The 23,223-nt window shown below is 53.2% G+C and overlaps 2 protein-coding genes and 1 long non-coding RNA gene across 4 annotated transcripts in view; 2 read left to right on the top strand and 1 right to left on the bottom strand.

Moving 5' to 3' along the window:
• The first annotated feature begins 2,711 nt into the window (after window positions 1-2,711).
• ZNF768 (zinc finger protein 768) lies at window positions 2,712-6,806 on the top strand. Its single transcript, XM_039477771.2, has 2 exons — window positions 2,712-3,887; window positions 4,172-6,806. Exons 1-2 carry the CDS (start codon window positions 3,800-3,802, stop codon window positions 5,722-5,724), a joined length of 1,641 nt encoding a protein of 546 aa, XP_039333705.1. The 5' UTR covers window positions 2,712-3,799; the 3' UTR covers window positions 5,725-6,806.
• Window positions 6,807-8,663: 1,857 nt separating this feature from the next.
• On the top strand, window positions 8,664-15,769 carry LOC141580554 (uncharacterized). Its single transcript, XR_012512769.1, has 3 exons — window positions 8,664-8,799; window positions 13,194-13,276; window positions 15,347-15,769. It is a non-coding gene; the product is annotated as an uncharacterized LOC141580554 (long non-coding RNA).
• The window catches only part of ITGAL (integrin subunit alpha L), a 55,542-nt gene continuing 41,828 nt past the window's right edge, over window positions 9,510-23,223 (bottom strand). The window contains exons 24-29 of one of the 2 annotated variants that reach the window (XM_074382024.1): window positions 18,685-18,798; window positions 18,055-18,111; window positions 17,870-17,968; window positions 17,018-17,113; window positions 15,769-15,879; window positions 9,510-13,214 (exon numbers count right to left, since the gene is read on the bottom strand). In XM_074382024.1, the coding sequence (XP_074238125.1) occupies window positions 13,041-13,214; window positions 15,769-15,879; window positions 17,018-17,113; window positions 17,870-17,968; window positions 18,055-18,111; window positions 18,685-18,798 (651 nt within the window). In that variant the 3' untranslated portion in view covers window positions 9,510-13,040. The remainder of the gene's footprint in view (window positions 13,215-15,768; window positions 15,880-17,017; window positions 17,114-17,869; window positions 17,969-18,054; window positions 18,112-18,684; window positions 18,799-23,223) is intronic. The other variant, XM_003930073.4, reaches the window with a different exon arrangement.

The following is a 23,223-nucleotide window of genomic DNA, read 5'->3' as shown; positions in this document are numbered from 1 at the left end:
ATCGGGAGTTCAAGATCAGCCTGACCAATATGGTGAAATCCCGTCTCTACTAAAATTACAAATATTAGCCCGGTGTGGTGGCATGCGCCTGTAGTCCTAGCTACTTGGGAGGCTGAGGCAGGAGAATTGCTTGGACTCAAGAGGCGGAAGTTGCAATGAGCCGAGATTGCACCACTGCACTGCAACCTGGGTGAGAGAGACTTTGTCTTAAAAAAAAAAAAAAAAAAAAAAAAATTAGCTGCTCTCTGGGCTCTGTTCCTCATCTATTAAATCACAGTCTCCAGGGATGGAATTTTATGCCTGTGAAAGTTTGAGAGAACCACTGCTGGGAACAAAACATTATTTTCTAACTGCTCTTAATGTTGCAAGAGTAGTGGTTGGTCCCAGGGCATACACAAAGTCCTCCATTTCTCTGTTCTTCCCAAAGGAAGAACAGCGGGGCACACGGGGTGAAAAGAGGCAATTTGGCAGTAGGAGCTACCTTTATACCAGGGTTTAACTCCCAGTGTACATCCCAGTCCCCTCCCCTAACCCTCAGCACACGCTGGGGAAAGCCCAGCTTGCAACATCAGTTCTCAGCCCAGACCGACAAGATCTCTGGCAGATCTTGGCCCTGAATTTGCCAATTAAAGGTGCCATGATTACTACCTAGAAGTCTCTGAGTATGGAGAGGTCTCCATTTCTCTGTTGGCATATCTTCCCCTGTGGCATATCTGCTCTCTTTCTGGGTACCTATGATCATGCTCAATATACTGGGCCATGTCTTCTAGCATTGGATGGAAGACCTTTAAGAGGGCTGGTCCTTCGCATTCAGGAAGGGAGCAGTGCATACGGAAGCTCCTCTCACTGAGAATGTCTGTGAGGGCTCTCTCTAGCCTGCAGCATTGACCACATTGGCTGGACCGTAAGCCTTGGCTGCACACTGAATGGCTCTGCCCTAGTGCTGTGCATGCCAGGAGATAATGCTGTGGACACAGTGACCACCTAACTCAGGACATGTGCAGGCCTCATCCTCATGGATGCAGAGGTAGGACAAGGCCAGTGGACTCCCAAGTTTCTCTTGCCTTGGATTAGTTGGTGTTGGGTCAAGGTGCAGCCTTATCAGAGGCTTTCCTGGGCTTGGAGCCTCTCAATGCTGTGGTTGTGTGTCAGGTGGAGGCTGGCTTCCTTGTGAAGTCCCTGTGCATAGATGGCACCTGGTGCTTGAGGAGGCTGGATGGAAATGAGCCACTCTTATTCCAGGTGCCAGTGAGGGTGAATTTGCACGTGGAGATGCTGGTGCCGGAGCAGCTTGAAGTCTTGGCTCAATTTCTGCTACACCTGGACTTGTGGCCCATAATAAGAGTGCAGGCAGTGGACAGTGTCAGAGCTGTGGCTGGAGGCCTTGACACCCATTTTTAGGGTGTGGCTGCTCTCCTGTGTGAATTTTGGTGGATCAACAAGTTGGATGTCAGAGAAAAGTGTCTTGTGAAAGAGACTTTGTAGGCTGTTCTGCCTGTTTGGGCTCTAGCGCTGGACCATTATTGGCAAAGGTTTTAGGACAAACAGACATTGGGATGGGAGACAGCTATGGAGCTGGAAGCTGTTCCTCCGGAGGGCAGAAAGTTCTCTCCCGCCCCACTTCATTTGTGGGATGAGCTCTTGTCATTTTATTTGTACGCCTTTATTTCTTTTTTCTTTTCTTTTTTTGAGACGAAGTTTCGCTCTTGTTGCCCAGGCTGGAGTGTAATGGTGCTCTTGGCTCACCACAACCTCCACCTCCCAGATTCAAGTGATTCTCCTGCTTCACAAGTAGCTGGGATTACAGACATGTGCTACCACACCTGGCTAATTTTTGTATTTTTAGTAGACACGGGGTTCTCCATGTTGGTCAGGCTGGTCTTGAACTCCTGACCTCAAGTGATCCACTCACCTTGGCCTCCCAAAGTGCTGGGATTACAGGCGTGAGCCACCGCGCCCTGCCGCTCTCCACTTTTTACCACTTTGCCTTCTCCAAGTTCTTGTTCTTATCCCTTTTCAAGAGAATAGAAGAGGCCATCCTTCCTTCCAGGCTCCTCCTTTCGTTTGTCTGGGTAGGCCACAGAAAAACACGATCCGTGGCTGCTGCATCATACAGGGGCATCAGGCTCATTAACTGTCAAGAACGCTGCCCAACTTGTTTCAGCACGAAGGGTAGCCAGAAGACAAGAACTGGATGACATTAAGTCGTCTGTCCAGGCTCACTTTCTCAATTCAAAGCTGCACCCGAGGCAGTGTTTCTCAGGTTCCCTTCCTCGGCAAGCCTCCATTCGAGTCAGATATGAGACTGGAGCGTTGTTAGATGCCTCGAAGACCGGATGGTTCTCTCTGTCCATTTCTCCTCTGTATCACGCTCACCTGGAAGGAATCCTGCCTCCCTGTGAGGAAATCCGGGAACTAGGGACTAAGACTGCCAAGTACTGAGTTAAACTCAGGCGCTGGGGAAGGTGGAGGCGAGAGGCAAGGGGTGTGGGGCAGACAAGGGGGATGGGTGTCTATCCTCGTATCTCCTCGTTTTCATAAAACATAATGGAGGGTAAGTGGGGGCGGGAAAAGTTTTGAAGGGACAGGTCCGGCTGGAGGGGAGACGCCTGAGGCACCACTCTCTCACTACCTCCTGCAGGCTCTTCTGGCGGACCGGGAAGGCGGACCGACCGGAGCGACCCCGGCCAATCAGCAAGGCGCCTGGCGTTCCCTGGCTACCATTAGCGCCCCGCCGTCCGCAGGGTTGCAGGAGGCGGGGCGGAGAGAGCAGGAGCCCATCGGCCAACCGCCGGGCTTCCTGGGGCGGAGAAGCGGTGCCTCTGGGAACCGGGGCGGGATTGTCTCCTTGGCAACGATCCTAGCCCTCGCGGAGGGAGGAGGGGGATCGGGAGAGCAGAGCGGGGCGGGGGCCGGGGGAACGGCAGTGGGCGTGCAGGTGGTGGGGAGCGGAGTTCCAGGAGGGGGTCTCAGGCCCAGGGACTCGGCGAGGCCAAGGGGAGTCCATCTCTGTTCCCGAGGCGCGCCCGGAGCTGACCCGGAGGCCCGGTCGGGGAGGGAGTTAGACACCGCCCCCACTGGCGCCGGGAAGCGTCGCTCTTCTCGCTGACCTTGGTCTCGCTTGTCGCCTCGCCCTTGGCCACACGCACCGACGACGCGGGGCCCGGGAGATGGACAGACGGGCCTCTGGAGGGACGGAGACCTAGAACATAGGCACACACACTGCCCCGGCAGCCCCGCGGGCTCCAGGGCGCCGGGTCCTCGCCCACCCCCAGGCCGGGGCCCTCTCGCCCGGGGTTAATGCCAACGAGTTTCCACCTCCAGCGGCTCCTAGAGAGGCCGCGGAGCGAGCCGGCTGGGGGACCTGGCCGCGGACGGACACTTCCTGTGCGGGGGAGGGGGGCCGGGCGGCCGTTGGACAGCGCTGCCCAGCCCGAGGCCGGGGGCCAGACGGCGGGGGTCCGGACGGGAGCGGGGTCTGGGGGCGGCGGGGCGGGTCGCGAAGCCTCTCATCCCAGAGGCCGCGACGCCCGGGGGCTGGTGAGGGCCACCGGGAAGCCGAGACCTTGGGAGGGGGCGGGGCCGCGGACAGGGGAGGGGCCCGGCGCAAGGGAGAGGCCCGGGGTCAAGACGTCCGGCCTCGGGGGCCCCGGCTGGGCCGCCGCGTCCCCTGGGCAGTGCTGAGCGGGCGAGCGGCGGTCGGGGGCCCGGGGCTCAGGGAACCCAGGCCGGGTCGCAGGATCGGCCACCATCGCCGCCGCCGCCGCCGCCGCCGCCGCCGCACTGGGAGCCCGCGGGGATGGAGCGGGAGGCGTCGCCATGGGGCCTGGAGCCCCAGGATGTTCAGAGTTCTGACGAAATGAGGAGCCCCGAAGGGTCTCTCGGAGGTGAGGAGGGAGCGCCCATCCAAGGAGTGGACCTTCGTGCAGGAGAAGGGGCTGTGGCTCCAGGGAGGGAGCGAGGGCACGGGGCTAGTACACCTGGGACTTGGAGATGGGGGCGCCGGAGACTGGGGTGTCTGGGTCAGCTGAGGGGGGCAAGGGAATTTCAGCACCTGTCTAGGGGCCAGCGACGCTGCTTGTGAGGGGGGAGGTATGTGGCTGCTAAGGGACCAAATGACCTTCCAGGTCCCACACCATCTGGATTTTTCTGTAATTCTTTGATCCTGCAGGCAACATGAGTGAGAATGAAGAGGAAATTTCTCAGCAAGAAGGCACTGGGGACTATGAAGTCGAAGAGATACCTTTTGGACTTGAACCCCAGAGCCCTGGGTTTGAGCCACAAAGCCCGGAGTTTGAACCCCAAAGCCCCAGATTTGAGCCTGAAAGCCCGGGTTTTGAATCCCGAAGCCCTGCGCTTGTGCCCCCAAGCCCTGAGTTTGCACCCAGAAGCCCTGAATCAGATTCTCAGAGCCCTGAGTTTGAATCCCAGAGCCCTAGGTATGAACCCCAAAGCCCTGGCTATGAACCCAAGAGCCCGAGCTATGAACCCCGGAGCCCTGGCTATGAACCCCGGAGCCCTGGCTATGAATCTGAGAGTTCTAGATATGAACCCCAGAACCCTGAGTTCAAAACCCAAACCCCAGAATTTGAAGCTCAAAGTTCCAAATTCCAGGAAGGTGAAGAGGTGCTTCTGAATCCTGAGGAAAAAAGTCCCTTGAATATCTCCTTAGGAGTTCACCCCCTGGACTCCTTCACTCAGGGGTTTGGGGAGCAGCCCACCGGGGGCCTGCCCATAGGGCCACCTTTTGAGATGCCCACAGGGGCCCTGCTGTCTACACCACAATTTGAGATGCTTCAGAATCCCTTGGGTCTTTCAGGAGCCCTTCGAGGTCCAGGCCGGCGGGGTGGCCGGGCCAGGGCGGGGCAGGGCCCTCGGCCTAACATCTGTGGCATCTGCGGAAAGAGCTTCGGGCGGGGCTCCACCCTGATCCAGCACCAGCGCATCCACACGGGTGAGAAGCCCTACAAATGTGAGGTCTGCAGCAAGGCCTTCTCTCAGAGCTCTGACCTCATCAAACACCAGCGCACCCACACGGGCGAGCGGCCCTACAAGTGTCCCCGTTGCGGCAAGGCCTTCGCTGACAGCTCTTACTTGCTTCGCCACCAGCGCACTCACTCTGGCCAGAAGCCCTACAAGTGCCCACATTGTGGCAAGGCCTTCGGCGACAGCTCCTACCTCCTGCGACACCAGCGCACCCACAGCCACGAGCGGCCCTACAGCTGCACTGAGTGCGGCAAGTGCTATAGCCAGAACTCATCCCTGCGTAGCCATCAGAGGGTGCACACCGGGCAGAGGCCCTTCAGCTGTGGCATCTGCGGCAAGAGCTTCTCCCAGCGGTCGGCCCTTATCCCCCATGCCCGCAGCCACGCCCGGGAGAAGCCCTTCAAGTGCCCTGAGTGCGGCAAGCGCTTTGGCCAGAGCTCGGTGCTGGCCATCCACGCCCGCACCCACCTGCCAGGCCGCACCTACAGCTGCCCCGACTGCGGCAAGACCTTCAATCGCTCTTCCACGCTCATCCAGCACCAGCGCTCCCACACGGGCGAGCGGCCCTACAGGTGCGCCGTGTGCGGGAAGGGCTTCTGCCGCTCCTCCACGCTGCTGCAGCATCACCGGGTCCACAGCGGCGAGCGGCCCTACAAGTGCGATGACTGCGGAAAGGCCTTCTCACAGAGCTCTGACCTCATCCGCCACCAGCGGACCCACGCGGCGGGCCGGCGCTGACCTGGGGCCCCAGCAGGAGTGGGAGGCATGGGCAGAAGATAAGGGGCCAGGGAGCTAGAGGAACCTTTAGGGAGGATAATGGAGAAGCCACAGTAGAATGGAGGAGCTGAGGATGCTGGAAGAAGAGGGCCAGGGTGGAGGAAGTGACATACCCTGGAGACTTGGCGGGAAATGGGTTGAAGGGAGGCCCTGAGAGAAATGGAGAGAGGTCAGTGGAGGGCTGGCCTCAGCCAGGGCTCTTCGGTAGGTGCCTGGCTTGGCAACGTGCTAGAACAGGGAGGGGGGAGGGTAGGGGGTTACCTAATTAGAATGGGGTAGCTTAGATTGGTAGCTGCTGAGACCCTCTTTGAGTCAGGAGCGGGTAAAGGGTAGGTGGGGTGGGGAGTGGGGCCCCGGGGTGGGGCCTGGGCCTCTGCCCGCAAACCCCAGCCTCCTTTGTCTTCCTCAGGCTTTGGAGCCCCTGAGTTTGAGTTCAATAAAAACCTTTATGTGATAAATGAGACTTGTCCTTAAAATGTGTGTGTGGACAGTGCCCTGGGCAGCAAGAGACACCAGTCGTAGCTGGGAACTGTCAGGGCCTTATCTAGGAAGTGCTTTGCTGCTGCTGCTGTTAGAAAGGGGGTCTCGACTGGCCTGGCCAACATGGTGAAACCCCGTCTCTACTAAAAATAAAAATAAAAAAAATCAGCCTGGTGTGGTGGTGGCCGCCTGTAATCCCAGCTACCTGGGAGGCTGAGGCAGGAGAATTGCTTGAAACCAGGAGGCAGAGGTTGCAGTGAGCGGAGATCGCACCACTGCACTCCAGGCTGGGCAGAAGAGCGAGACTCCTTAAAAAACAACAACAACAAAAAAAACAGGGAGGGTTTCACTGTGTTGCCTCAGGCCACCGCTCCTGGCTGTAAGTGTTTTTTTTTTTTTTCTGTTTGAGATGGGAGTGTTGCTTTGTTGCCCAGGCTGGAGTGCAGTGGCCCGATCACTGCTTACAGCAACCTCCACCTCCCAGGCTCAAGCAATTGTCCTGCCTCAGCCTCCTGAGTAGCTGGGATTACAGGTGCCTGACGACACACTGGCTAAATTTTGTATTTTTAGTAGAGATGAGGTTTTACTATATTTGCCAGGCCGGTCTTGAACTGCTGGCCTCAAGTGATCCGCCCATCTCAGTCTTCCAAAGTGTTGGGACTACAGGCGTGAGCCGCCACTCCTGGTGTGGAAGTGTTTTTTTCTTTTTAAAAATTTTGGCTGGGCACAGTGGCTCATACCTGTAATCCCAGCACTTTGGGAGGTTGAGATGGGTGGACCACGAGGTCAGGAGATAGAAACCATTCCGGCCAATATGGTGAAGCACTGTCTCTACTAAAAATACAAAAATTAGCTAGGTGTGGTGGTGTGCACCTGTAGCCCCAGCTACTCAGGAGGCTGAGGCAGGAGAAATGCTTGAACCAGGGAGGCAGAGGTTGCAGTGAGCTGAGATTGCACCACTATACTCCAGCCTGGGCGACAGAGTAAGGCTCCATCTCAAAAAAAAAAAAAAAGTTTTTAGGAATGAAGTCTTGCTGTTCCACTCAGGCTGAAGTGCAGTGGCTATTCACAGATGCAGTCTTGTATGGGAGTTTTGACCTGCTCTGTTTCCCACCTAGGATTGTTTACTCCTCCTCAGGGAACCTGGTGGCCCCTCACTCCCAGGAGGTCACCATATTGCTGCTGAACTTAGTGCAGACACCCGGCATGGCTCATGGCAGCCCAGAACTCCTGGGCTCAAGTGATCTCCCTGCCTCAGCTTCCAGAGAAGCTGGGACTGTGAGTGTGTTGGCCACCTGGAAGTGCTTTTATTTTATTTTTTAAATTTTTTGAGACAGTTTTGCTCTTGTTGCCCAGGCTGGAGTGCATTGGTGGGATCTCAGCTCGCTGCAACTTCCGCCTCCCGGGTTCAAGTGATTCTCCTGCCTCAGCCTCTTGAGTAGCTGGGATTACAAGGTTGTGCCACCATGCCTGGCTAATTTTGTATTTTTGGTAGAGATGGAGTTTCACCATGTTGGTCAGGCTGCTCTCAAACTCCTGACCTCAGGTGATCCCCACCCCCCACTCCCCCAGCCTCCCAAAGTGCTAGGATTACAGGTGAGAGTCACTGCATCTGGCTTGGTAGTGCTTTTATAGTCAGTGTTGTACTGTAATCTTATAATCTGTGGCTCAGAAGACGTAATTCACTCGCATCTGCCCAAGTTCATGTCCCATGCTTTGAATGCTGGACAAACCGAGTGGGTCCGATGTGGGAGGAATGCAGAAGCCAAGCCCTCAACTTTGCGGAGATCCTGCTTCCTAAACAGAGGGTCTGTCCTTGGGCCAGAAAACAGACCCTGGCCTAGAGCCTGTTTTCCATCTTTCCCTAGCTCCCGGCACCCGGCTGCCCACCCTCCCTGTCTCACAACCGGAACTCTAGCCACCACCCTGTGCAGAGCCACAGCAGGTGTCTGCAGTTCCAACCCCACCCCCACAGCGGGGTACATATTTGATCAGGTGTGAGGACTGGACAACTGCTCTGGCCCCTAAGCCCTCCCACCATGCCAGTCTGATTGCAGTGGCTCTTATACCTTTTTAGGGCCCCGTACCTATTGGTGGGCCCACCTGCCCCTTCCGCCCCCTTTACCTTGCTTTCCTTTCCCAGTCAAGCTTCGGCCTTCCTAACCCCTCAGAATGGATGGAGAGTTAGTGCCATGGATGAGTCTGGGGGGTTGTGGAGTGTGGCCAGTTGTGACCTTAGATGAAGAGGACCGGCCACACCTTGGGAAATCACTCAGCTATTTTATGTGTGTGTATATATATATATATATATATATATATATATATATATATACATATATATATACACACACATATATATATTTATTTTTTAAAATATATATATATTTATTTATTTATTTTTTTTTTTTTTTTAAAGATGGAGTTTAGCTCTTGTCTAGGCTGGAACGCAGTTGTGCCATCTCAGCTCACTGCAACCTCTACCTCCCGGGTTCAAGAGATTCTCCTGCCTCAGCCTCTGGAGTAGCTGGGACTACAGGTGTGCATCACCACATACAGGTAATTTTTGTACCTTAAGTAGAGACAGGGTTTCGCCACGTTGGCCAGGCTGGTCTGAAACTCCTGACCTCATATGATCTGCCCGCCTCGGCCTCCCAAAATGTTGGGATTACAAGCATGAGCCACCACGCCCAGCCAAATTTTCTTTCTTTTTTTTTTTTTAGTATTTATATTTATTTTTGTCAATTTTTAGCATCACACCTAACTCAATCTATTTGGTTTTCACATTTTGGAGTTGACTTTTTTCAGCTTCTAAACACGTTTGTAGGCCCTTAGAGGATGGGAGGCCCTGGGCACAGTGCCTAGGGTGCTTAATTGATAATGTGGTCTGTACCCATGTATACAAAACCAGGGCAAATAAGGGTGGGGCTTAACTGCTTGGACCCACCCCGTCTGCCATGACAGCTCCAGAGGCACCTCCATCTCCACCCAGGTGGTGTGGACCTAACCCCAAGAGGGCATGTGTCTCCCCCAAGCTCACGTGGCAAGCTAGTGGGAGGGTTGCACCTGCACAGCCGTCTCTTGACCTGAGTCCAGCATGACGCTTTCCACTCTACCACCTGCACACATAAACCATTTCTCTCCACTACCACTATCAAGTGCTTAGTGCTACGACAGTGCGCAGCAGTTTACAGGTGCTGCTCACTCAATGCTCAATGCTCACAACAGCTCTGAAGCATATATAGCTGGGTTATTTGTCTTGTTTTATTTTTTAGAGACAAGGTCCCATGGCCGGGCACGGTGGCTCATGCCTGTAATCCCAGAACTTTGGGAGGCCAAGGCAGGTGGATCACGAGGTAGGGAGACCTACCTGCGTGGGGATGGAGGGGAGCGGAGGTTGCAGTGAGCTGAGATTGCGCCAATGCACTCCAGACTGGGTGACAGAGTGAGACACAGTCTCAAAAAATAAATAAAAACAAATAAAAAATTTTATTCCAATGCAAGAAAGGAAAGAAAAAAAAGGTTTTAAGCACATAAAAGTATTGGTAGATATCAGAAACATAAGTCAGTCTCTAGTCACTCACCCAGTGTTTCTTGAGTGCTTTATGTCAGGCCCTGTTCTGGATTCATTTGAGGTCAGGAGTTCAAGACCAGCCTGACCAACGTGGTGAAACCCTGTCTCTACTAAACATACAAAAACTAGCTGGGCATGGTGGCATGTGCCTGTAATCCCAGCTACCCAGGAGACTGAGGCAGGAGAATGGCTTGAACCCAAGAGATGGAGGTTGCAGTGAGCCAAGATATCACCACTGCACTCCAGCCTGGGCGACAAAGCAAGACCCTGTCTCTCTTTATATATGATTCCCAAAAACCTTTTGTTTACACGGATTACAGCTGTCCATATCTATCAAAATATACGTTAAAATGGAGACAAATGAAAAACAGGAACACCCAAGCCAGGCAACGTCGCTCATGCCTGTAATCCCAGCACTTTGGAAGGCTGGGATCACTTGAGCCCAGCTTGAACAATGTAGTGGGACCATCTTTTTTTTTTGAAATGGAGTCTTGCTCTGTTGCCCAGGCTGGAGTACAATGGCACGATCTCGGCTCACCGCAACCTCCGCCTCCTAGGTTCAGGCAATTCTCTTGCCTCAGCCTCCTGAGTAGCTGGGATTATAAGCATGCGCCACCATGCCCAGCTAATTTTTTGTATTTTAGTAGAGATGGGGTTTCACCATGTTGACCAGGATGGTCTCAATCTCTTGACCTCGTGATCCACCCGCCTCGGCCTCCCAAAGTGCTGGGATTACAGGCTTCAGCCACCACGCCCGGCGTCATTTTTTTTTTCTTTTTTTAAAGACAGAGTCTTGCTCTTGTCACCCACACTGGAGTGCAATGGCACGATCTTGGCCCACTTCAACCTCCACCTCCTGGGTTCAAGCGATTCTCCTGCCTCAGACTCTCAAATAGCTGGGACTACAGTTGCCCACCACCATACCCAGCTAATTTTTTTGTATTTTTAATAGAGATGGGGTTTCACCATGTTGTCCAGGCTGGTCTCAAACTCCTGACCTCAGGTGATCCAACCACCTAGGCCTCCCAAAGTGCTGAGATTATACAGGCGCGAGCCACTATGCCTGGGCTTTTTTTAAATTTTGGAGGCAGTGTCTTGCTTTGTGGCCCAGACTGGAGTGAAGTGATGTGACCATAGCTCACTGCAGCCTTGACCTCTTGGGCTCCCATGATCCTTTTGTCTCAGCCTCCTGAGTAGCTGGGACTACAGGTATGTTCAATCAGCCTTGTCTAAGTTTTATATTTTAATTTTTTGTAGAGACAGAGTTTTGCTATGTTGCCCAGGTTGGTCTCAAACTCCTGGCCTCAAAGGATCCTCCTGCCTTGGTTTCCCAAAGTGCTGGGCATACAGGTGTGAGCCACAGGGCCCAGCCAGAAATGTTCACTTAATTAAGCAGGGCTGCAATATTGCACCACACAAAAACATCACAAAATTGGGCAGAATTTATTTATTGGGTAAATACGTGCAGGCACTGTGCTCGGCACTGGGCTCCGAGTGAGCAAACGTGGCCCCCACCTTGAGCTCAGCCTTTCTGTGGCGGCCACTGCACAGGTGTGATGGGTCCTGGGAGAGGGTGTGGAGCCAGTGCAGGGGCAGAGCCTGGGGAGACAGAGCCTCCAAGGGTAGGGAGGCCATGGGCCCATCTCCGCCTTTTTTTTTTTTTCTTGAGACGGAATCTTGTTCTGTCACCTAGGCTGGAGTGCAGTGGTGCAATCTTGGCTTACTGCAACCACTGCCTCCCAGGTTCAAGCAATTCTCCCACCTCAGCCTCCTAAGTAGCTGGGACTATAGGCGCATACCACCATGCCCAGCCTTTTTTTTTTTTATTATTATTTTGAGACAGAGTCTCACTCTGTTGCAATCTTGGCTCACTGCTACCTCCACCTCCTGGGTTCCATCGACTCTTGTGCCACAGCCTCCTAAGTAGCTGGGACTACAGGCGAGCGCCACCCACACTTAATTTTTGTATTTTTAGTAGAGATGGGGTTTCACCATGTTGGCCAGGCTGGTCTTGAACGTGTGATCTTGTGATCTTCCTGCCTTGGCCTCCCAAAGTACTGGTATTACAGGCATGATCCACTGCACCCGGCTTATTTTTGTATTTTTAGTAGAGATGGGGTTTCACCATGTTGGCCACGCTGGTCTTAAACTTACTCCTGACCTCAGGTGATTCACCTGCCTTGGCCTCCCAAGGTGCTGGGATTACAAATATGAGCCACTGCGCCCAGCCCAGCCCCTTTTTCTATATCTTCCCACAGGCTCCATCATTAATTCAGTGAAATTGTGTCAAGCACCTACTAAATGTTGCATGCCCTGACATATCAGCAGGCATCCCAAGGTGAACAAGACAAGTATGGCCTCTACCGTCACAGAGTTCACTGAGAGATAGCTGCTAAGTAGGTAAATCATTAAACAGGGAAAAAACATGACCTGTGCTTTGAGGGATAAGTGCAGGCTGGTGGAAGTGTGAAGGACCTGGGAACCCAACCGAGTCTCATGTGTGAGCTGGGATCTGCCGGCCAAAGAAGGAGGGGTGGCAGGGGGGAAGGTTTGGGCAGAGGGAGCTGTCAGGATGAACGCAGGTAGACAGGAAGGAGCCTGGCCTGAGAGAAAGGCTGGTATCACTGGAGCTTCGACGGGGAGGCGGCACAGCTCTGGAAGAGGCTGGGGAAGGCTGCAGGGGTCTCATTTTGCAAGGTGCTGGAAGGCATGTCAAGGAATTTGGTCTTTGGCCAGGAGCAAGGCGTGTGCCACAGTCATGCAATGACACGGGTCACATTTGCTTTCTGCCAGCAGAAGAGACTGGGCTCCAGTGCAGGGGAGCACGCAGGGACAGTTTCTCGGGGGTAGAGGCATCTGTGGACCTCCCAGGGAAGGTGTGAGGGTCAGGAATGTCCCTAGGTCCTGAGACTATAGTTTCTCCACATTTAGAGCAGATGTTCTCTTCCAGGGAGAGGAACCAAGAGAGGCTGGTGGAAGCCAGGACTGTCTGGTCATGACAAGTCCTCACTTCTGCAGCCCTCCTGGCCAGTCCCTCAGCAGGTCCACCCTAAGAGCCTGCAAAGGAGGCAGGCAGGCATGAGCCCCATGTTCAAGATAGGGAAACTGAGGCCCAGTGAGGGACAGTGACTCCCCCGGGGGCACACAGCGGAATGCAGGCAGAGGCAGAGTGGCCCTGGGCGTCCGGAGTCCAGTCCCGGACCCTCTGCGCATCACAGGCCTGGACTCAGTCCTTGCCGCTGTCACTCTCTGTGTCCTCTTCGTGGAAGTTCTTCAGGCAGCCTGGATCCCCGGCCTCTTCCTCGGACGCCAGCTGCCTGGAGTCTTCTGCAGGGATTCTATTTGGTACACCTCCATCAGCCTCCATCATCTCCTTCAGGTTCCGTTTGAAGAAGCCAACCTGTATGAACACAAAATTTGAGTGAGCAAAAACTTCACTGAGCATTTCGGCCCCAGGAAAATGTAAGAACGCTTTGTGTGTGTGTATGTGGGTATGTGTTCTTTTTATGAGACAGAGTCTCGCTCTGTCACCCAGGCTGGAGTGCAGTGGCATGCTCTCGGCTCATTGCAACCTCTGCCTCCCAGGCTCAAGCAATTCTCCTGCCTCAGCCTCCCAAGTAGCTGGGATTACAGGCGTCTGCCACCACGCTCAGCTAATTTTTGTATTTTTAGTACAGACAGGGTTTCACCATGTTGGCCAGACTTGTCTTGAACTCCTGACCTCAAGCAATCCACCTGCCTTGGCCTCCCAAAGTGCTGGGATTATAGGCGTGGGTCCCTGAACCCAGCAGAGAATACTTTTTATGTTTATAAGTCAAGGGTTCCGCAGGCACATGGTGTTTGCTCCGGGGATGGGGTAGGGGGGCATCTACTGTGCTTGGTTCTTGTCTCTCTATATATTTTCATTGTTATTATTGTTATTATTATTTTGAGACAGAGTCTCGCTCTGTGGCCCAGGCTGGAGTGCAGTGGTGTAATCTTGGCTCACGGCAACCTGGTGGTCCCTCGCTCCCAGGAGGTCACCATGTTGATGCCGAACTTAGTGTGGACACCCAATTGGCATAGCGCACTACAGCCCTGAACTCCTGGGCTCAAGTGATCTTCCAGCCTCAGCCTCCCGAGTAGCTGGGACTACAGGCATGTGCCACCATGCCCGGCTTAAATTTACTTTTAAAGACGAGGTCTATCTCTGTCGCTCAGGCTGAAGTGCAGCGGTGCAATCATAGCTCACTGCAGCCTCGAACTCCTGGGCTCACGCGATCTTCCCCCTCTTTCTCCCAAGTATCGTGAACTACAGGCATGTACCACCCATGCCCAGCTGATGCATTTATTTTTGTAGAGATGGTTCTTCTTATGTTGCCCAAGCTGGTCTTGAACTCCTGGCCTCAAGCCATCCTATCACCTTGGCCTCCCAAAGTGCTGGGACTATAGATGTGAGCCACCTCATGCCCACATTTACACATGAATATTAACAATAAGATTAGCACCTGGAGGAATATAAACAAAATGTTGTTAATGACAACCCTCTGGGAGTGCAAGAGAGAGAACCTTTGCTTTGTTGTGTTATCCTTTCTGCTACCTTTGAGTTTTTCTAGATGGAGTATCTGCCCTCCAATACTCTTCATCTATAATGTCTTTTTTCCTTTTTTTTTTTTTTTTTTTTTTTGAGATGGAGTCTCAATCTATTGCCTGGGCTGGAGTGCAGTGGCGTGATCTCAGCTCACAGCAACCTCTGCCTCCCGGGTTCAAGCAATTCTTCTGCCTCAGCCTCCCAAGTAGCTGGGACTACAGGCGCATGCCACCACGCCCAGCTAATTTTTGTATTTTTAGTAGAAACAGGGTTTAACCATGTTGGCCAGGATGGTCTGGATCTCTTGACCTTGTGATCCGCCCGCCTTGGCTTCCCGAAGTGCTAGGATTTCAGGCATAAGCCACCGTGCCCGGCCTAATTTTTATATTTTTAGTAGAGATGGGGTTTTACCATGTTGGCCAGGGTGATCTTGAACTGCCGAACTCAAGTAACCCGCCTGCCTCAGCCTCCCAAAGTGCTGGGATTACGTGCGTGAGCCATGGTACCCAGCCTTCATCTGTAACTTCTACTCAGGCTTCAAATCCCATCTCAAATGCCACCTCTCCTGGGAGGCCTGCTGGGCCTCCCTCAGCCTAAGTGAGGCGCCTGGACTCTAGGTCCCAGGGAACACAGGCCCTTTGCAGCCCTAATTCTGCTTGCTGCTGCCTGTGTCCCCCCTTAGACTGTGAGCACCATAATGGCAGGGAGCATGTTTGTGGCATGCACCTCTGTGTCCCAGTGCTTGGGACAGTGCCCCGCAGCCAGGAAGACCTCCATATGTGGGGCACTTCCTTTTCCTCTCCCAGGATGCCTCGTCCTGGCTCTGCCAGGGATGGTCTAAATGATGGTAGAAAAGCCTCTCTTGCTCTGTGTGTGTGTGTGTGTGTGTGTGTGTGTGTGTGTGTGTGTGTGAGAGAGAGAGAGAGAGAGAGAGAGAGACGGGTTCTCGCTCTGTCACCCAGGCTGGAGCACAGTGGCAACATCGTGGCTCACTGCAGCCTGGACCTGCAGAGCTCAAGGGATCTTCCCACCTGAGCCTCCTGAGTAGCTGGGACTACAGGTAGGTGGCATCACATCCTGCTAATTTAAAAATTTTTTTGTAGAGGCAGATGCTTGCCATGTTGCCCAGGCTGGTCTTGAACTCCTGGGCTCAGTGATCTGCCTACCTTGGCCTCCAAAGTGCTGGAACTACAGGTATGAGCCATGGCGCCTGGCCCTCACTTGTTCTTTGGACCTCAGTAGCCTTCTCTGTTGAAGGAGGGAGTAGGCTAAGGCCTCCTGGCTCTAAAGCTCCTTGGCTTGGTATTCTCATCCCTGGCTCCCACCAGGGCCCCTTTCCCCACCTGGCTGTCTCAGCAATGCCCGTGACTCTGGAGGTACCCACCTTGTACAGCACTATGAAAATCAGCAGCAGCAGCAGCAGCCCCCCGATGCCGCTCAGCACGTAGAGGTAGAGCATCTGCTTCTCATACACGACCTCAACCTTCATGACGACCTGGGGGGAGGGGGAGGGGAATGCTGGAAGATGCCCTTCCCACCCCTCGAAGTCCCTGTGAACCTGGTCCCATTCCCCGTCCCCTCCTATCCGACTGCATCACCCACCTGGAGTCCCCAGCTGCAGACCCTCTCCCCTCAACGTGTCACCTGTTACAGTCACTGCTGTGACTTGGCCAACACACACCTTAGGCATCCCTAGGCCTTCAGTGGCTTCCCTGGAATCGCATGTGGCTCAGCATTCAAAGCCGTCCAGAATCTGGCTTCTGCTTACCTGTCGGATGCGTCTTCCCTCCTCCCCTCTGCTGCCAGCCGTACTGACCTTCAGGCTGCCCTGCCCACGCTCACCACGGAGGCCTCTGCAGTTGCTGCTGCCTCTGCTTAGAGTGCCCTCTCTTCACTGTCTGACACTTGACTTGCTAGTTTCTTTGCTAAGTTGCCATCAGATTGATTCTTTTTATTTTTTTGAGATAGGGTCTTTCCCTGTCACCCAGGCTGGAGTACAGTGGGATAACCATAGCTCACTGCAGTCTTGAACTCCTAGGCTCAAACAATCCTCCCATCTTAGCCACCTGAGGTGCTATGAGTACAGGTGTGAACCACCACGTCTGCCTCTGATTTTTTTTTTTTTTAGATGGAATCTCACTCTGTCACCCAGGCTGGAGTGCAATGGTAGGATCTCGGCTCACTGCAGCCTCTGCCTCCTGGGTTCCAGTGATTCTCTTGCCTCAGCCTCCCAAGTAGCTGGGCTTAGAGGCACCTGTCATCATGCCCAGCTAATTTTTGTATTTTTGTAGAGACGGGTTTCACCATGTTGGCCAAGCTGGTCTTGAACTCCTGACTTCACATGATCTGCCTGCCTTAGCCTCTCAAAGTGCTGGGATTACAGGCATGAGCCACCGTGCCCGGCCTCAATTGATCTTTACTCCACATGTAAGTCTACCATATCTCAGACAGGCAACTTTGGGGTCGTGTGCCCACCAAAGGGAGAGGAAGCTTCCCCCAGGCTGATGGCTCTGGCGGTTAGCAAGTTCTGACTCGAACAGAGCCCAGGAGGCTCTCCCACATCTGGGTCTGCCCCGGGGCTCCTGGGATCCCTTTGTTGCCTATTCCTAGGGCTTCCGGGGAGGTGGAAATACCTGGGCCAGGGAGGCATTGCTGCCATACAGGTGGAAATGCCTGCTGCTGTTGAAGGAGATGGAGAGGGAGCTGCAGAGGCTGAACGTGGAGGAGGCCTGCGGGAGTGGGGAAAGGTGTCAGAACCCAGAAGAACAAGGACAGAACCCGCTGGCTTCTGCCCCCACCACAACACAATGGGGAGGAGCAGAGAAGGGGTCCCGGGGGCTGCACCCAGCTCTACTCAGCTCTCTGTTGTGGCATTTTTTTCTTTTTTTCTTTTAATTTTAACCCCTTCTAAACCCAGGCATTCTTTTCTTTTTTTGAGATGGCGTCTGGCTCCGTTACCCAGGCTGGAGTGCAGTGGCATGATCTTGGCTCACGGCAACCTCTGCCTCTTGGGTTCAAGGGATTATCATGCCTCAGCCTCCAAGGTAGCTGGGATTACAGCTGCCCACCACCACGCCCAGCTAAACTTTTGTATTTTTAGTAGAGATGGGGTTTCACCATGCTGGCCAGGCTGATCTCGAACTCCCAACCTCAAGTAATCCGCCCACCTTGGCCTCCTGAAGTGCTGGGATTACAGGTGTGAGGCCTGCCCCAGCATCTACTGTGGCACTCTAATATGTCACTCCTGTTGTTGGAAGGAAAGCTTTTCTATAAAAAACACATAAGAACTATCAATAGGCCCATGGAAATAGCATTGCAAATTTCACACAAATCATAGTTCTCTTTCACCTGTGACTGTGTAAACGGGAGATTTTTCATCAAGGTGGAAAAGAAAAATGGAGGCAGACAGGTGGGAGCCCACCTCCCATGGCCCTGGGCACTGGGGCCCCCATGGCTGCTCTGTGTCTGTTAGGAGCAGGGGCTACCTCGATCTCTCCCACCAGCTCCAGGGTCCCGATCACTTGGACGAGGATCTCCTGCTTGAAGGCAACAGGGCAGCGGAACAGGGCTCCGGGGAGACAAGGCTGAAGAGGAGGAAAGCGAGATCAGGGCAGCCTCATTCCCACCGCGTGCCGCCCGGACCACCATCTCTCAGCTCCTATGTCCATACCTCAGTTGCTCGGGGCAGCCTCTCCAGCTCCTCATAGTGGCAGGGCGCAGGAGGTTCCTAGGAATGAGAGGCAGGTCTTCAGTTAGCACCTCCCGAGCCCAGAGAAGACCTGGCATCCCAGCTTTCTCCTGCCCCGGCCCTGGCCCTGGCCCTGGGTGAGCTCAGACATCTCTGAGTCTGGCAGGATCCAGATTCATGCATCCTCACTCCACACACACCCAGCCTTGCCCCCTTCATTTTGTTGTTGTTGTTGGTAGAGACAGAGTCATGTTCTGTCGCCCAGGCTGGAGTTCAGTGGCATGATCATAGCTCACTGCAGCCTCAAACTGCTGGGCTCAAGTGATCCTCCCACCTCAGTCTCCCTAGTAGCTGGGATCACAGGCATGTGCCACCATGCATGCCTGGCTAATTTTAAAATTTGTTCGTAGAGACTGGGGTCTTGTTATGCTGCCCAGGCTGGTTTCAAAATCCTGGCCTCAATCAATTCTCCCACTTTGGCCTCCCAAAGTGCTGGGATTTGGGAGGTGTGAGCCGCCACCTCTGGTCAAGCTCTGCCCTCTGTCCTCTGGCATGTACTCACCCCCCTCAGACCTGGGGAGGGCAGCCCCTCCCTTTCTAGGCAGCACTTACCATCTGCACGCTCCACTGGTGTGTGACGGGCCCCTCGCTGGGAGGCTGTGGCACCCCAATCACAGCCTCCAGGGTGGGCAGGTTTCGGTCATGGATGGAAGGCTGGATCCTCACCTGGCACAGAGGATAAGGGATGAGACCTGAATGCCAGCCACCTCAGCTGCCACCCGGACCCCATGTGCCCTTGCACGCCTCTTCCAGTCCTCATCGGCTGAGTCCCCAGGACCTTGTTAGTTAGGCAGTGTGCAGTGACTGGGTGCAGCCAGCTTCCGTCCTCAGGGCCTTGCAGTGTGGCTTCCATGCCCCTCCAGCTTTCTCCACCCCGCATGTCCTCACATACCCCGTAAGAGCCTGCTCAATATTATATCCAAAGGCTTTGCTGACTTCCCAAGGACAGGGCAACTCCCCCTCCTGGACTCCTACAGTGCACTCTGTGTCCCCAGCAGGATGGCGAGGGATCCGCTTGGGTGTCTGCATCTCCCCTAGACCGGGAGCTCCCTGAGGACAGGAGCCATTCTTACTCCACCTCCAATCTCCCACTGCCTGATGCCGTGCCTAGTGTGGTGGCTCACACCTGTAATCGCAGCACTTTGGAAGGCCTAGGTGGGAGGAGCCTTTGAGGTCAGGAGTTCGAGACCAGCCTGGCCAACATGGTGACATCCTGACTCTAAGAAAAATACAAAAATTAGCCAGGTGTGGTGGTGTATGCCTATAATCCTGGCTACTCTGGAGGCTGAGGCGGGAGAATCACTGAGGCAGGAGAAGGTTACAGTGAGCCGAGGTCACACCACTACCCTGCAGCTGGGGCGACAGGTCGAGACTTCGTGTTAAAAAACTTTTTTTTTTTTTCCTAAGCACCTTTTATTAGAAAAAGAGCTATCTGTGCTAAGTCTGGGAGATCCAGATATGTATAAGGAAGTGACACAGGAGTGGCACTAACAATGTCTCAGGAAGCAGAGCAATGTGTATCAAATTAGAAGGATTCTACCATTTATTAATTCAACAAACATTCATGGACACTTGAAATATCAGTTAAATTAAAAAGGCCAAATAGCAGGGGAAGCATTTGAATTTGACTGTGAAAGATGGACAGGATTTTTTGTTTGTTTGTTTTTTTGAGACAGAGTGTCACTGTCACCCAGGCTGGAGTGCAGTGGCGGGATCTCAGCTCACTGCAACCTCCGCCTCCCAGGTTCAAGAGATTCTCCTGCCTCAGCCTCCCCAATAGCTGGGATTACAGGCATGCACCACCACACCTAGCTAATTTTTGTATTCTTAGTAGAGTTGGGGTTTCACCATGTTGGCCAGGCTGGTCTTGAGCTCCTGAACTCAAGTGGTCTGCCTGTCTGGGCCTCCCAAAGTGCTGGGATTACAGGTATGAGTCACCCTGCCTAGCCAGATGGATAGGATTTTAACAGATGAAGATGGGAGAGGGCATCCAGGAAGAGACATGCAGGGAGCCAGGATGGCACCAGGTGAGAGGGATGTGGCTGGAAGGAGGGTTCCTGGGATGGAGAACAGGAGCTAAGGCTGGAAAGGAAGTCCAGGATCAGACTATGAGGCCCAGAAGGCTTGAGAGTGAGGAGTTGGGGCAGCATCAAGGAGGCAGTGGGAAGACACAGGTGGCAGAGGAAGAGAGTGGCCCCAGGGAGGTCTATCCCCTGCAGGCATGGGCTGGAAAGAGGCTGGGAGAGGCGGGTCATGGCCCATGTCGCGAGTCTGTCTCAACACTCCAGTTGCAAGAAGGCGAGCAACTGGGTCTGGGCAGTAGCAGAAAAGGGAAGCAGAGAACCAGACTCCGGGAGGCAGCAGGACAAGGCAGGAGGAAGGAGAAATTCACGCAGACTCGTAAGTTTTGCTTGAGGAAGAGATGGTGCCTTCCAAAAGATTCCACACAAGCCAGAGGAGATGCTGGCTTAGGGGAAGACTGCAAATTTGGTTTCGAATATGTTGCGACCAGGCTGGGTGCAATGGCTCACGCTTGTAATCCCAGCACTTTGGGAGGCCGAGGTGGGTGGATCAGCTGAGGTCAGGAGTTCAAGACCAGCCTGGCCAACATGGTGAACCCCGTCTCTACTAAAATACAAAAATTAGTTGGGCATGGTGGTGGGCACCTGTAATCCCAACTACTTGGGAGGCTGAGGCAGGAGAATCCATCAAACCCAGAGGGAGAGGTTGCAGTGAGCTGAGAGCATGCTACTGCACTCCAGCCTGGGTGACAGAGCCAGATTCCATCTCAAAAAACAAAACAAAACAAAACAAAACACTAAAGAAAGAAAGAAAAGGAATATAATGAGACCAAAGCTTCAAGAGGAGCAACTGTACTCCTAAGTTATACTCTGACATACCATGCTAAGCTATGCTACACCCCTACAACCTCTACATACTACAATGCACTACGCTATACTAGACTATAGGAAAATGCCTTTTTTTTTTTTTTTTTTTTTTTTTTTTTTTTTTAGACAGGGTCTTGCTCTTTGTCACCCACGCTGGACTACAGTGGCAGATCACAGCTCACTGCAGCCTCAAACTCCTGGGCTCCAGCCATCCTTCCACCTCAGCCTTCTGAGTAGCTGGGACTACAGGTGATTACCACTGTGCCCAGCTAATTTTTAAATTTTTTTTTTTTTTTTTAGAGAGAGGGTCTCACTATGTTGTCCAGTCTGGTCTTGAACTCCTGGGCTCAAGTGATTCTCCTGCCTCAACCTCCCAAAGTGCTGGAATGACAGTTGTTAACAGTTTTGTTTTTTAAAAACAGAGACAGTCTTGCTCTGTCACCCAGGTTGGAGACAGTGGTGCCATCATAGCTCACTGCAGCCTGGAACTCCTGGGTTCAAGTGATCCTCCCACGTCAGCCTTCTGAGTAAATAGGACTACAGGTGCAGGTCACCATGCCCAGCTAAGGTTTCGTATTTTTTATTTGTTTGTAGATACCAGGTCTTGGTATGTTGCCTAGGCTGGTCTTCAACTCCTGGCCTCAAGCCATCCTCCGTCCTCAGCCTCCCGACGTGCTGAGATGACACGCATGGGCCACTGCTGAAAACGCTCTTGGCTTGGTCAATGCCTGCTCCTTCCTCAGAGGTTCCCTGTAGGGAAGCCTCAGCCTCGAGGGGCAGCCTTCCTCCTCTAAGTCCCCCTATCCCCTGTATTAAAGATCAGAGTCACAGCACATTGCATTAGAAACAGAAGATCATTAACTCAGAGATTAAAATCATGGACTTCGATATTCAAGAACATGCAGGAGGCTGACTTCCCCCTGTGAGCTGTGTGGCTTATCTGTGCTGCAAGTTTCTCCGTCTATAAGAATAACAGTACCAGGTCAGGATCGGTGGCTCACGCCTGTATTCCCAGCACTTTGGGAGGTGAAGACAGGCAGATCACCTGAGGTTAGGAGTTTGAGACCAGCCTGGCTAACATGGTGAAATCCCATCTCTACTAAAAATACAAAAATTAGCCAGGTGTGGTGGCAGGCGCCTGTAATCCCAGCTACTCAGGAGGCTGAGGCAGGAGAATCGCTTGAACTCAGGAGGTGGAGTTTTCAGTGAGCTGAGACCGTGCCACTGTGCTCCAGCCTAGGCAACAAGAGTGAAAGTCCACATCAAAAAAAAAAAAAAAAAAAAAAAAAAAGAATAACAGTACCTATCTTTTTTTTTTTTTTTTTTTTTTTTTTTTCTGAGACGGAGTTTTCGCTCTTGTTACCCAGGCTGGAGTGCAATGGCACAATCTCGGCTCACCGCAACCTCCACCTCCTGGGCTCAGGCAATTCTCCTGCCTCAGCCTCCTGAGTAGCTGGGATTACAGGCACGTGCCACCAAGCCCAGCTAGTTTTTTGTATTTTTAGTAGAGATGGGGTTTCACCATGTTGACCAGGATGGTCTCGATCTCTCAACCTCGTGATCCACCCGCCTCGGCCTCCCAAAGTGCTGGGATTACAGGCTTGAGCCACCGCGCCCGGCAACAGTACCTATCTTATAGGATCTCACAGGTGGGTGTGAGAATTATAGGGCATTGCATGTACAAAGCGCCAGGCCTGCCTGGGCAATGTGGCAAAACCCTGTGTCTACAAAAAAATACAAAAATTAGCTGGGCATGGCGATGTGTGCCTGTAGTCCCAGCTCCTTGGGGGGCTGAGGTGGGAGGATTGCCTGAGCCCAGGGGGTTGAGGCTGCAGTGAGCCATGTTCATGCCACTGTATTCCAGCCTGGGTGACAAAATGAGACCCTGTCTCAAAAAAAGAAAGAAAAAAAGGTAAAAATAAAAATAAAGCAGTAGGCACAGAACCTTGGTTTGAAGACTGGGCAGGGTGCCAGCACCTAGCTAAATACCTAATTTAGTATAGGCTGGGCACGGTGGCTCACAGGTGTAGTCCCAGCACTTTTTGGGAGGCCAAGGTGGGGGGATCACTTGAAGTCAGGAGTTTGAGACCAGCCTGGCCAACATGGTAAAACTCCGTCTCTACTAAAAATACAAAAATTAGCTGGGCGTGGTGGCAGATGCCTGTAATCTCAGCTGCTTGGGAGGCTGAGGCAGAAGAATTGC

This window comes from Saimiri boliviensis, chromosome 12, assembly GCF_048565385.1.
Source record: "Saimiri boliviensis isolate mSaiBol1 chromosome 12, mSaiBol1.pri, whole genome shotgun sequence".
Classification (NCBI taxonomy): Eukaryota; Metazoa; Chordata; class Mammalia; order Primates; family Cebidae; genus Saimiri; species Saimiri boliviensis.
This window is presented reverse-complemented; position numbering and strand designations above follow the sequence as displayed.

What these genes read in the sequence shown, in the direction of transcription:
- ZNF768 (XM_039477771.2), top strand. Translation starts at nt 3,800, where the DNA reads ATGGAGCGGGAGGCGTCGCCATGGGGCCTGGAGCCCCAGGATGTTCAG. An exon ending in CCCCGAAGGGTCTCTCGGAG is followed by an intron (nt 3,888 to 4,171) that starts GTGAGGAGGGAG and finishes TTGATCCTGCAG; the next exon opens with GCAACATGAGTGAGAATGAA.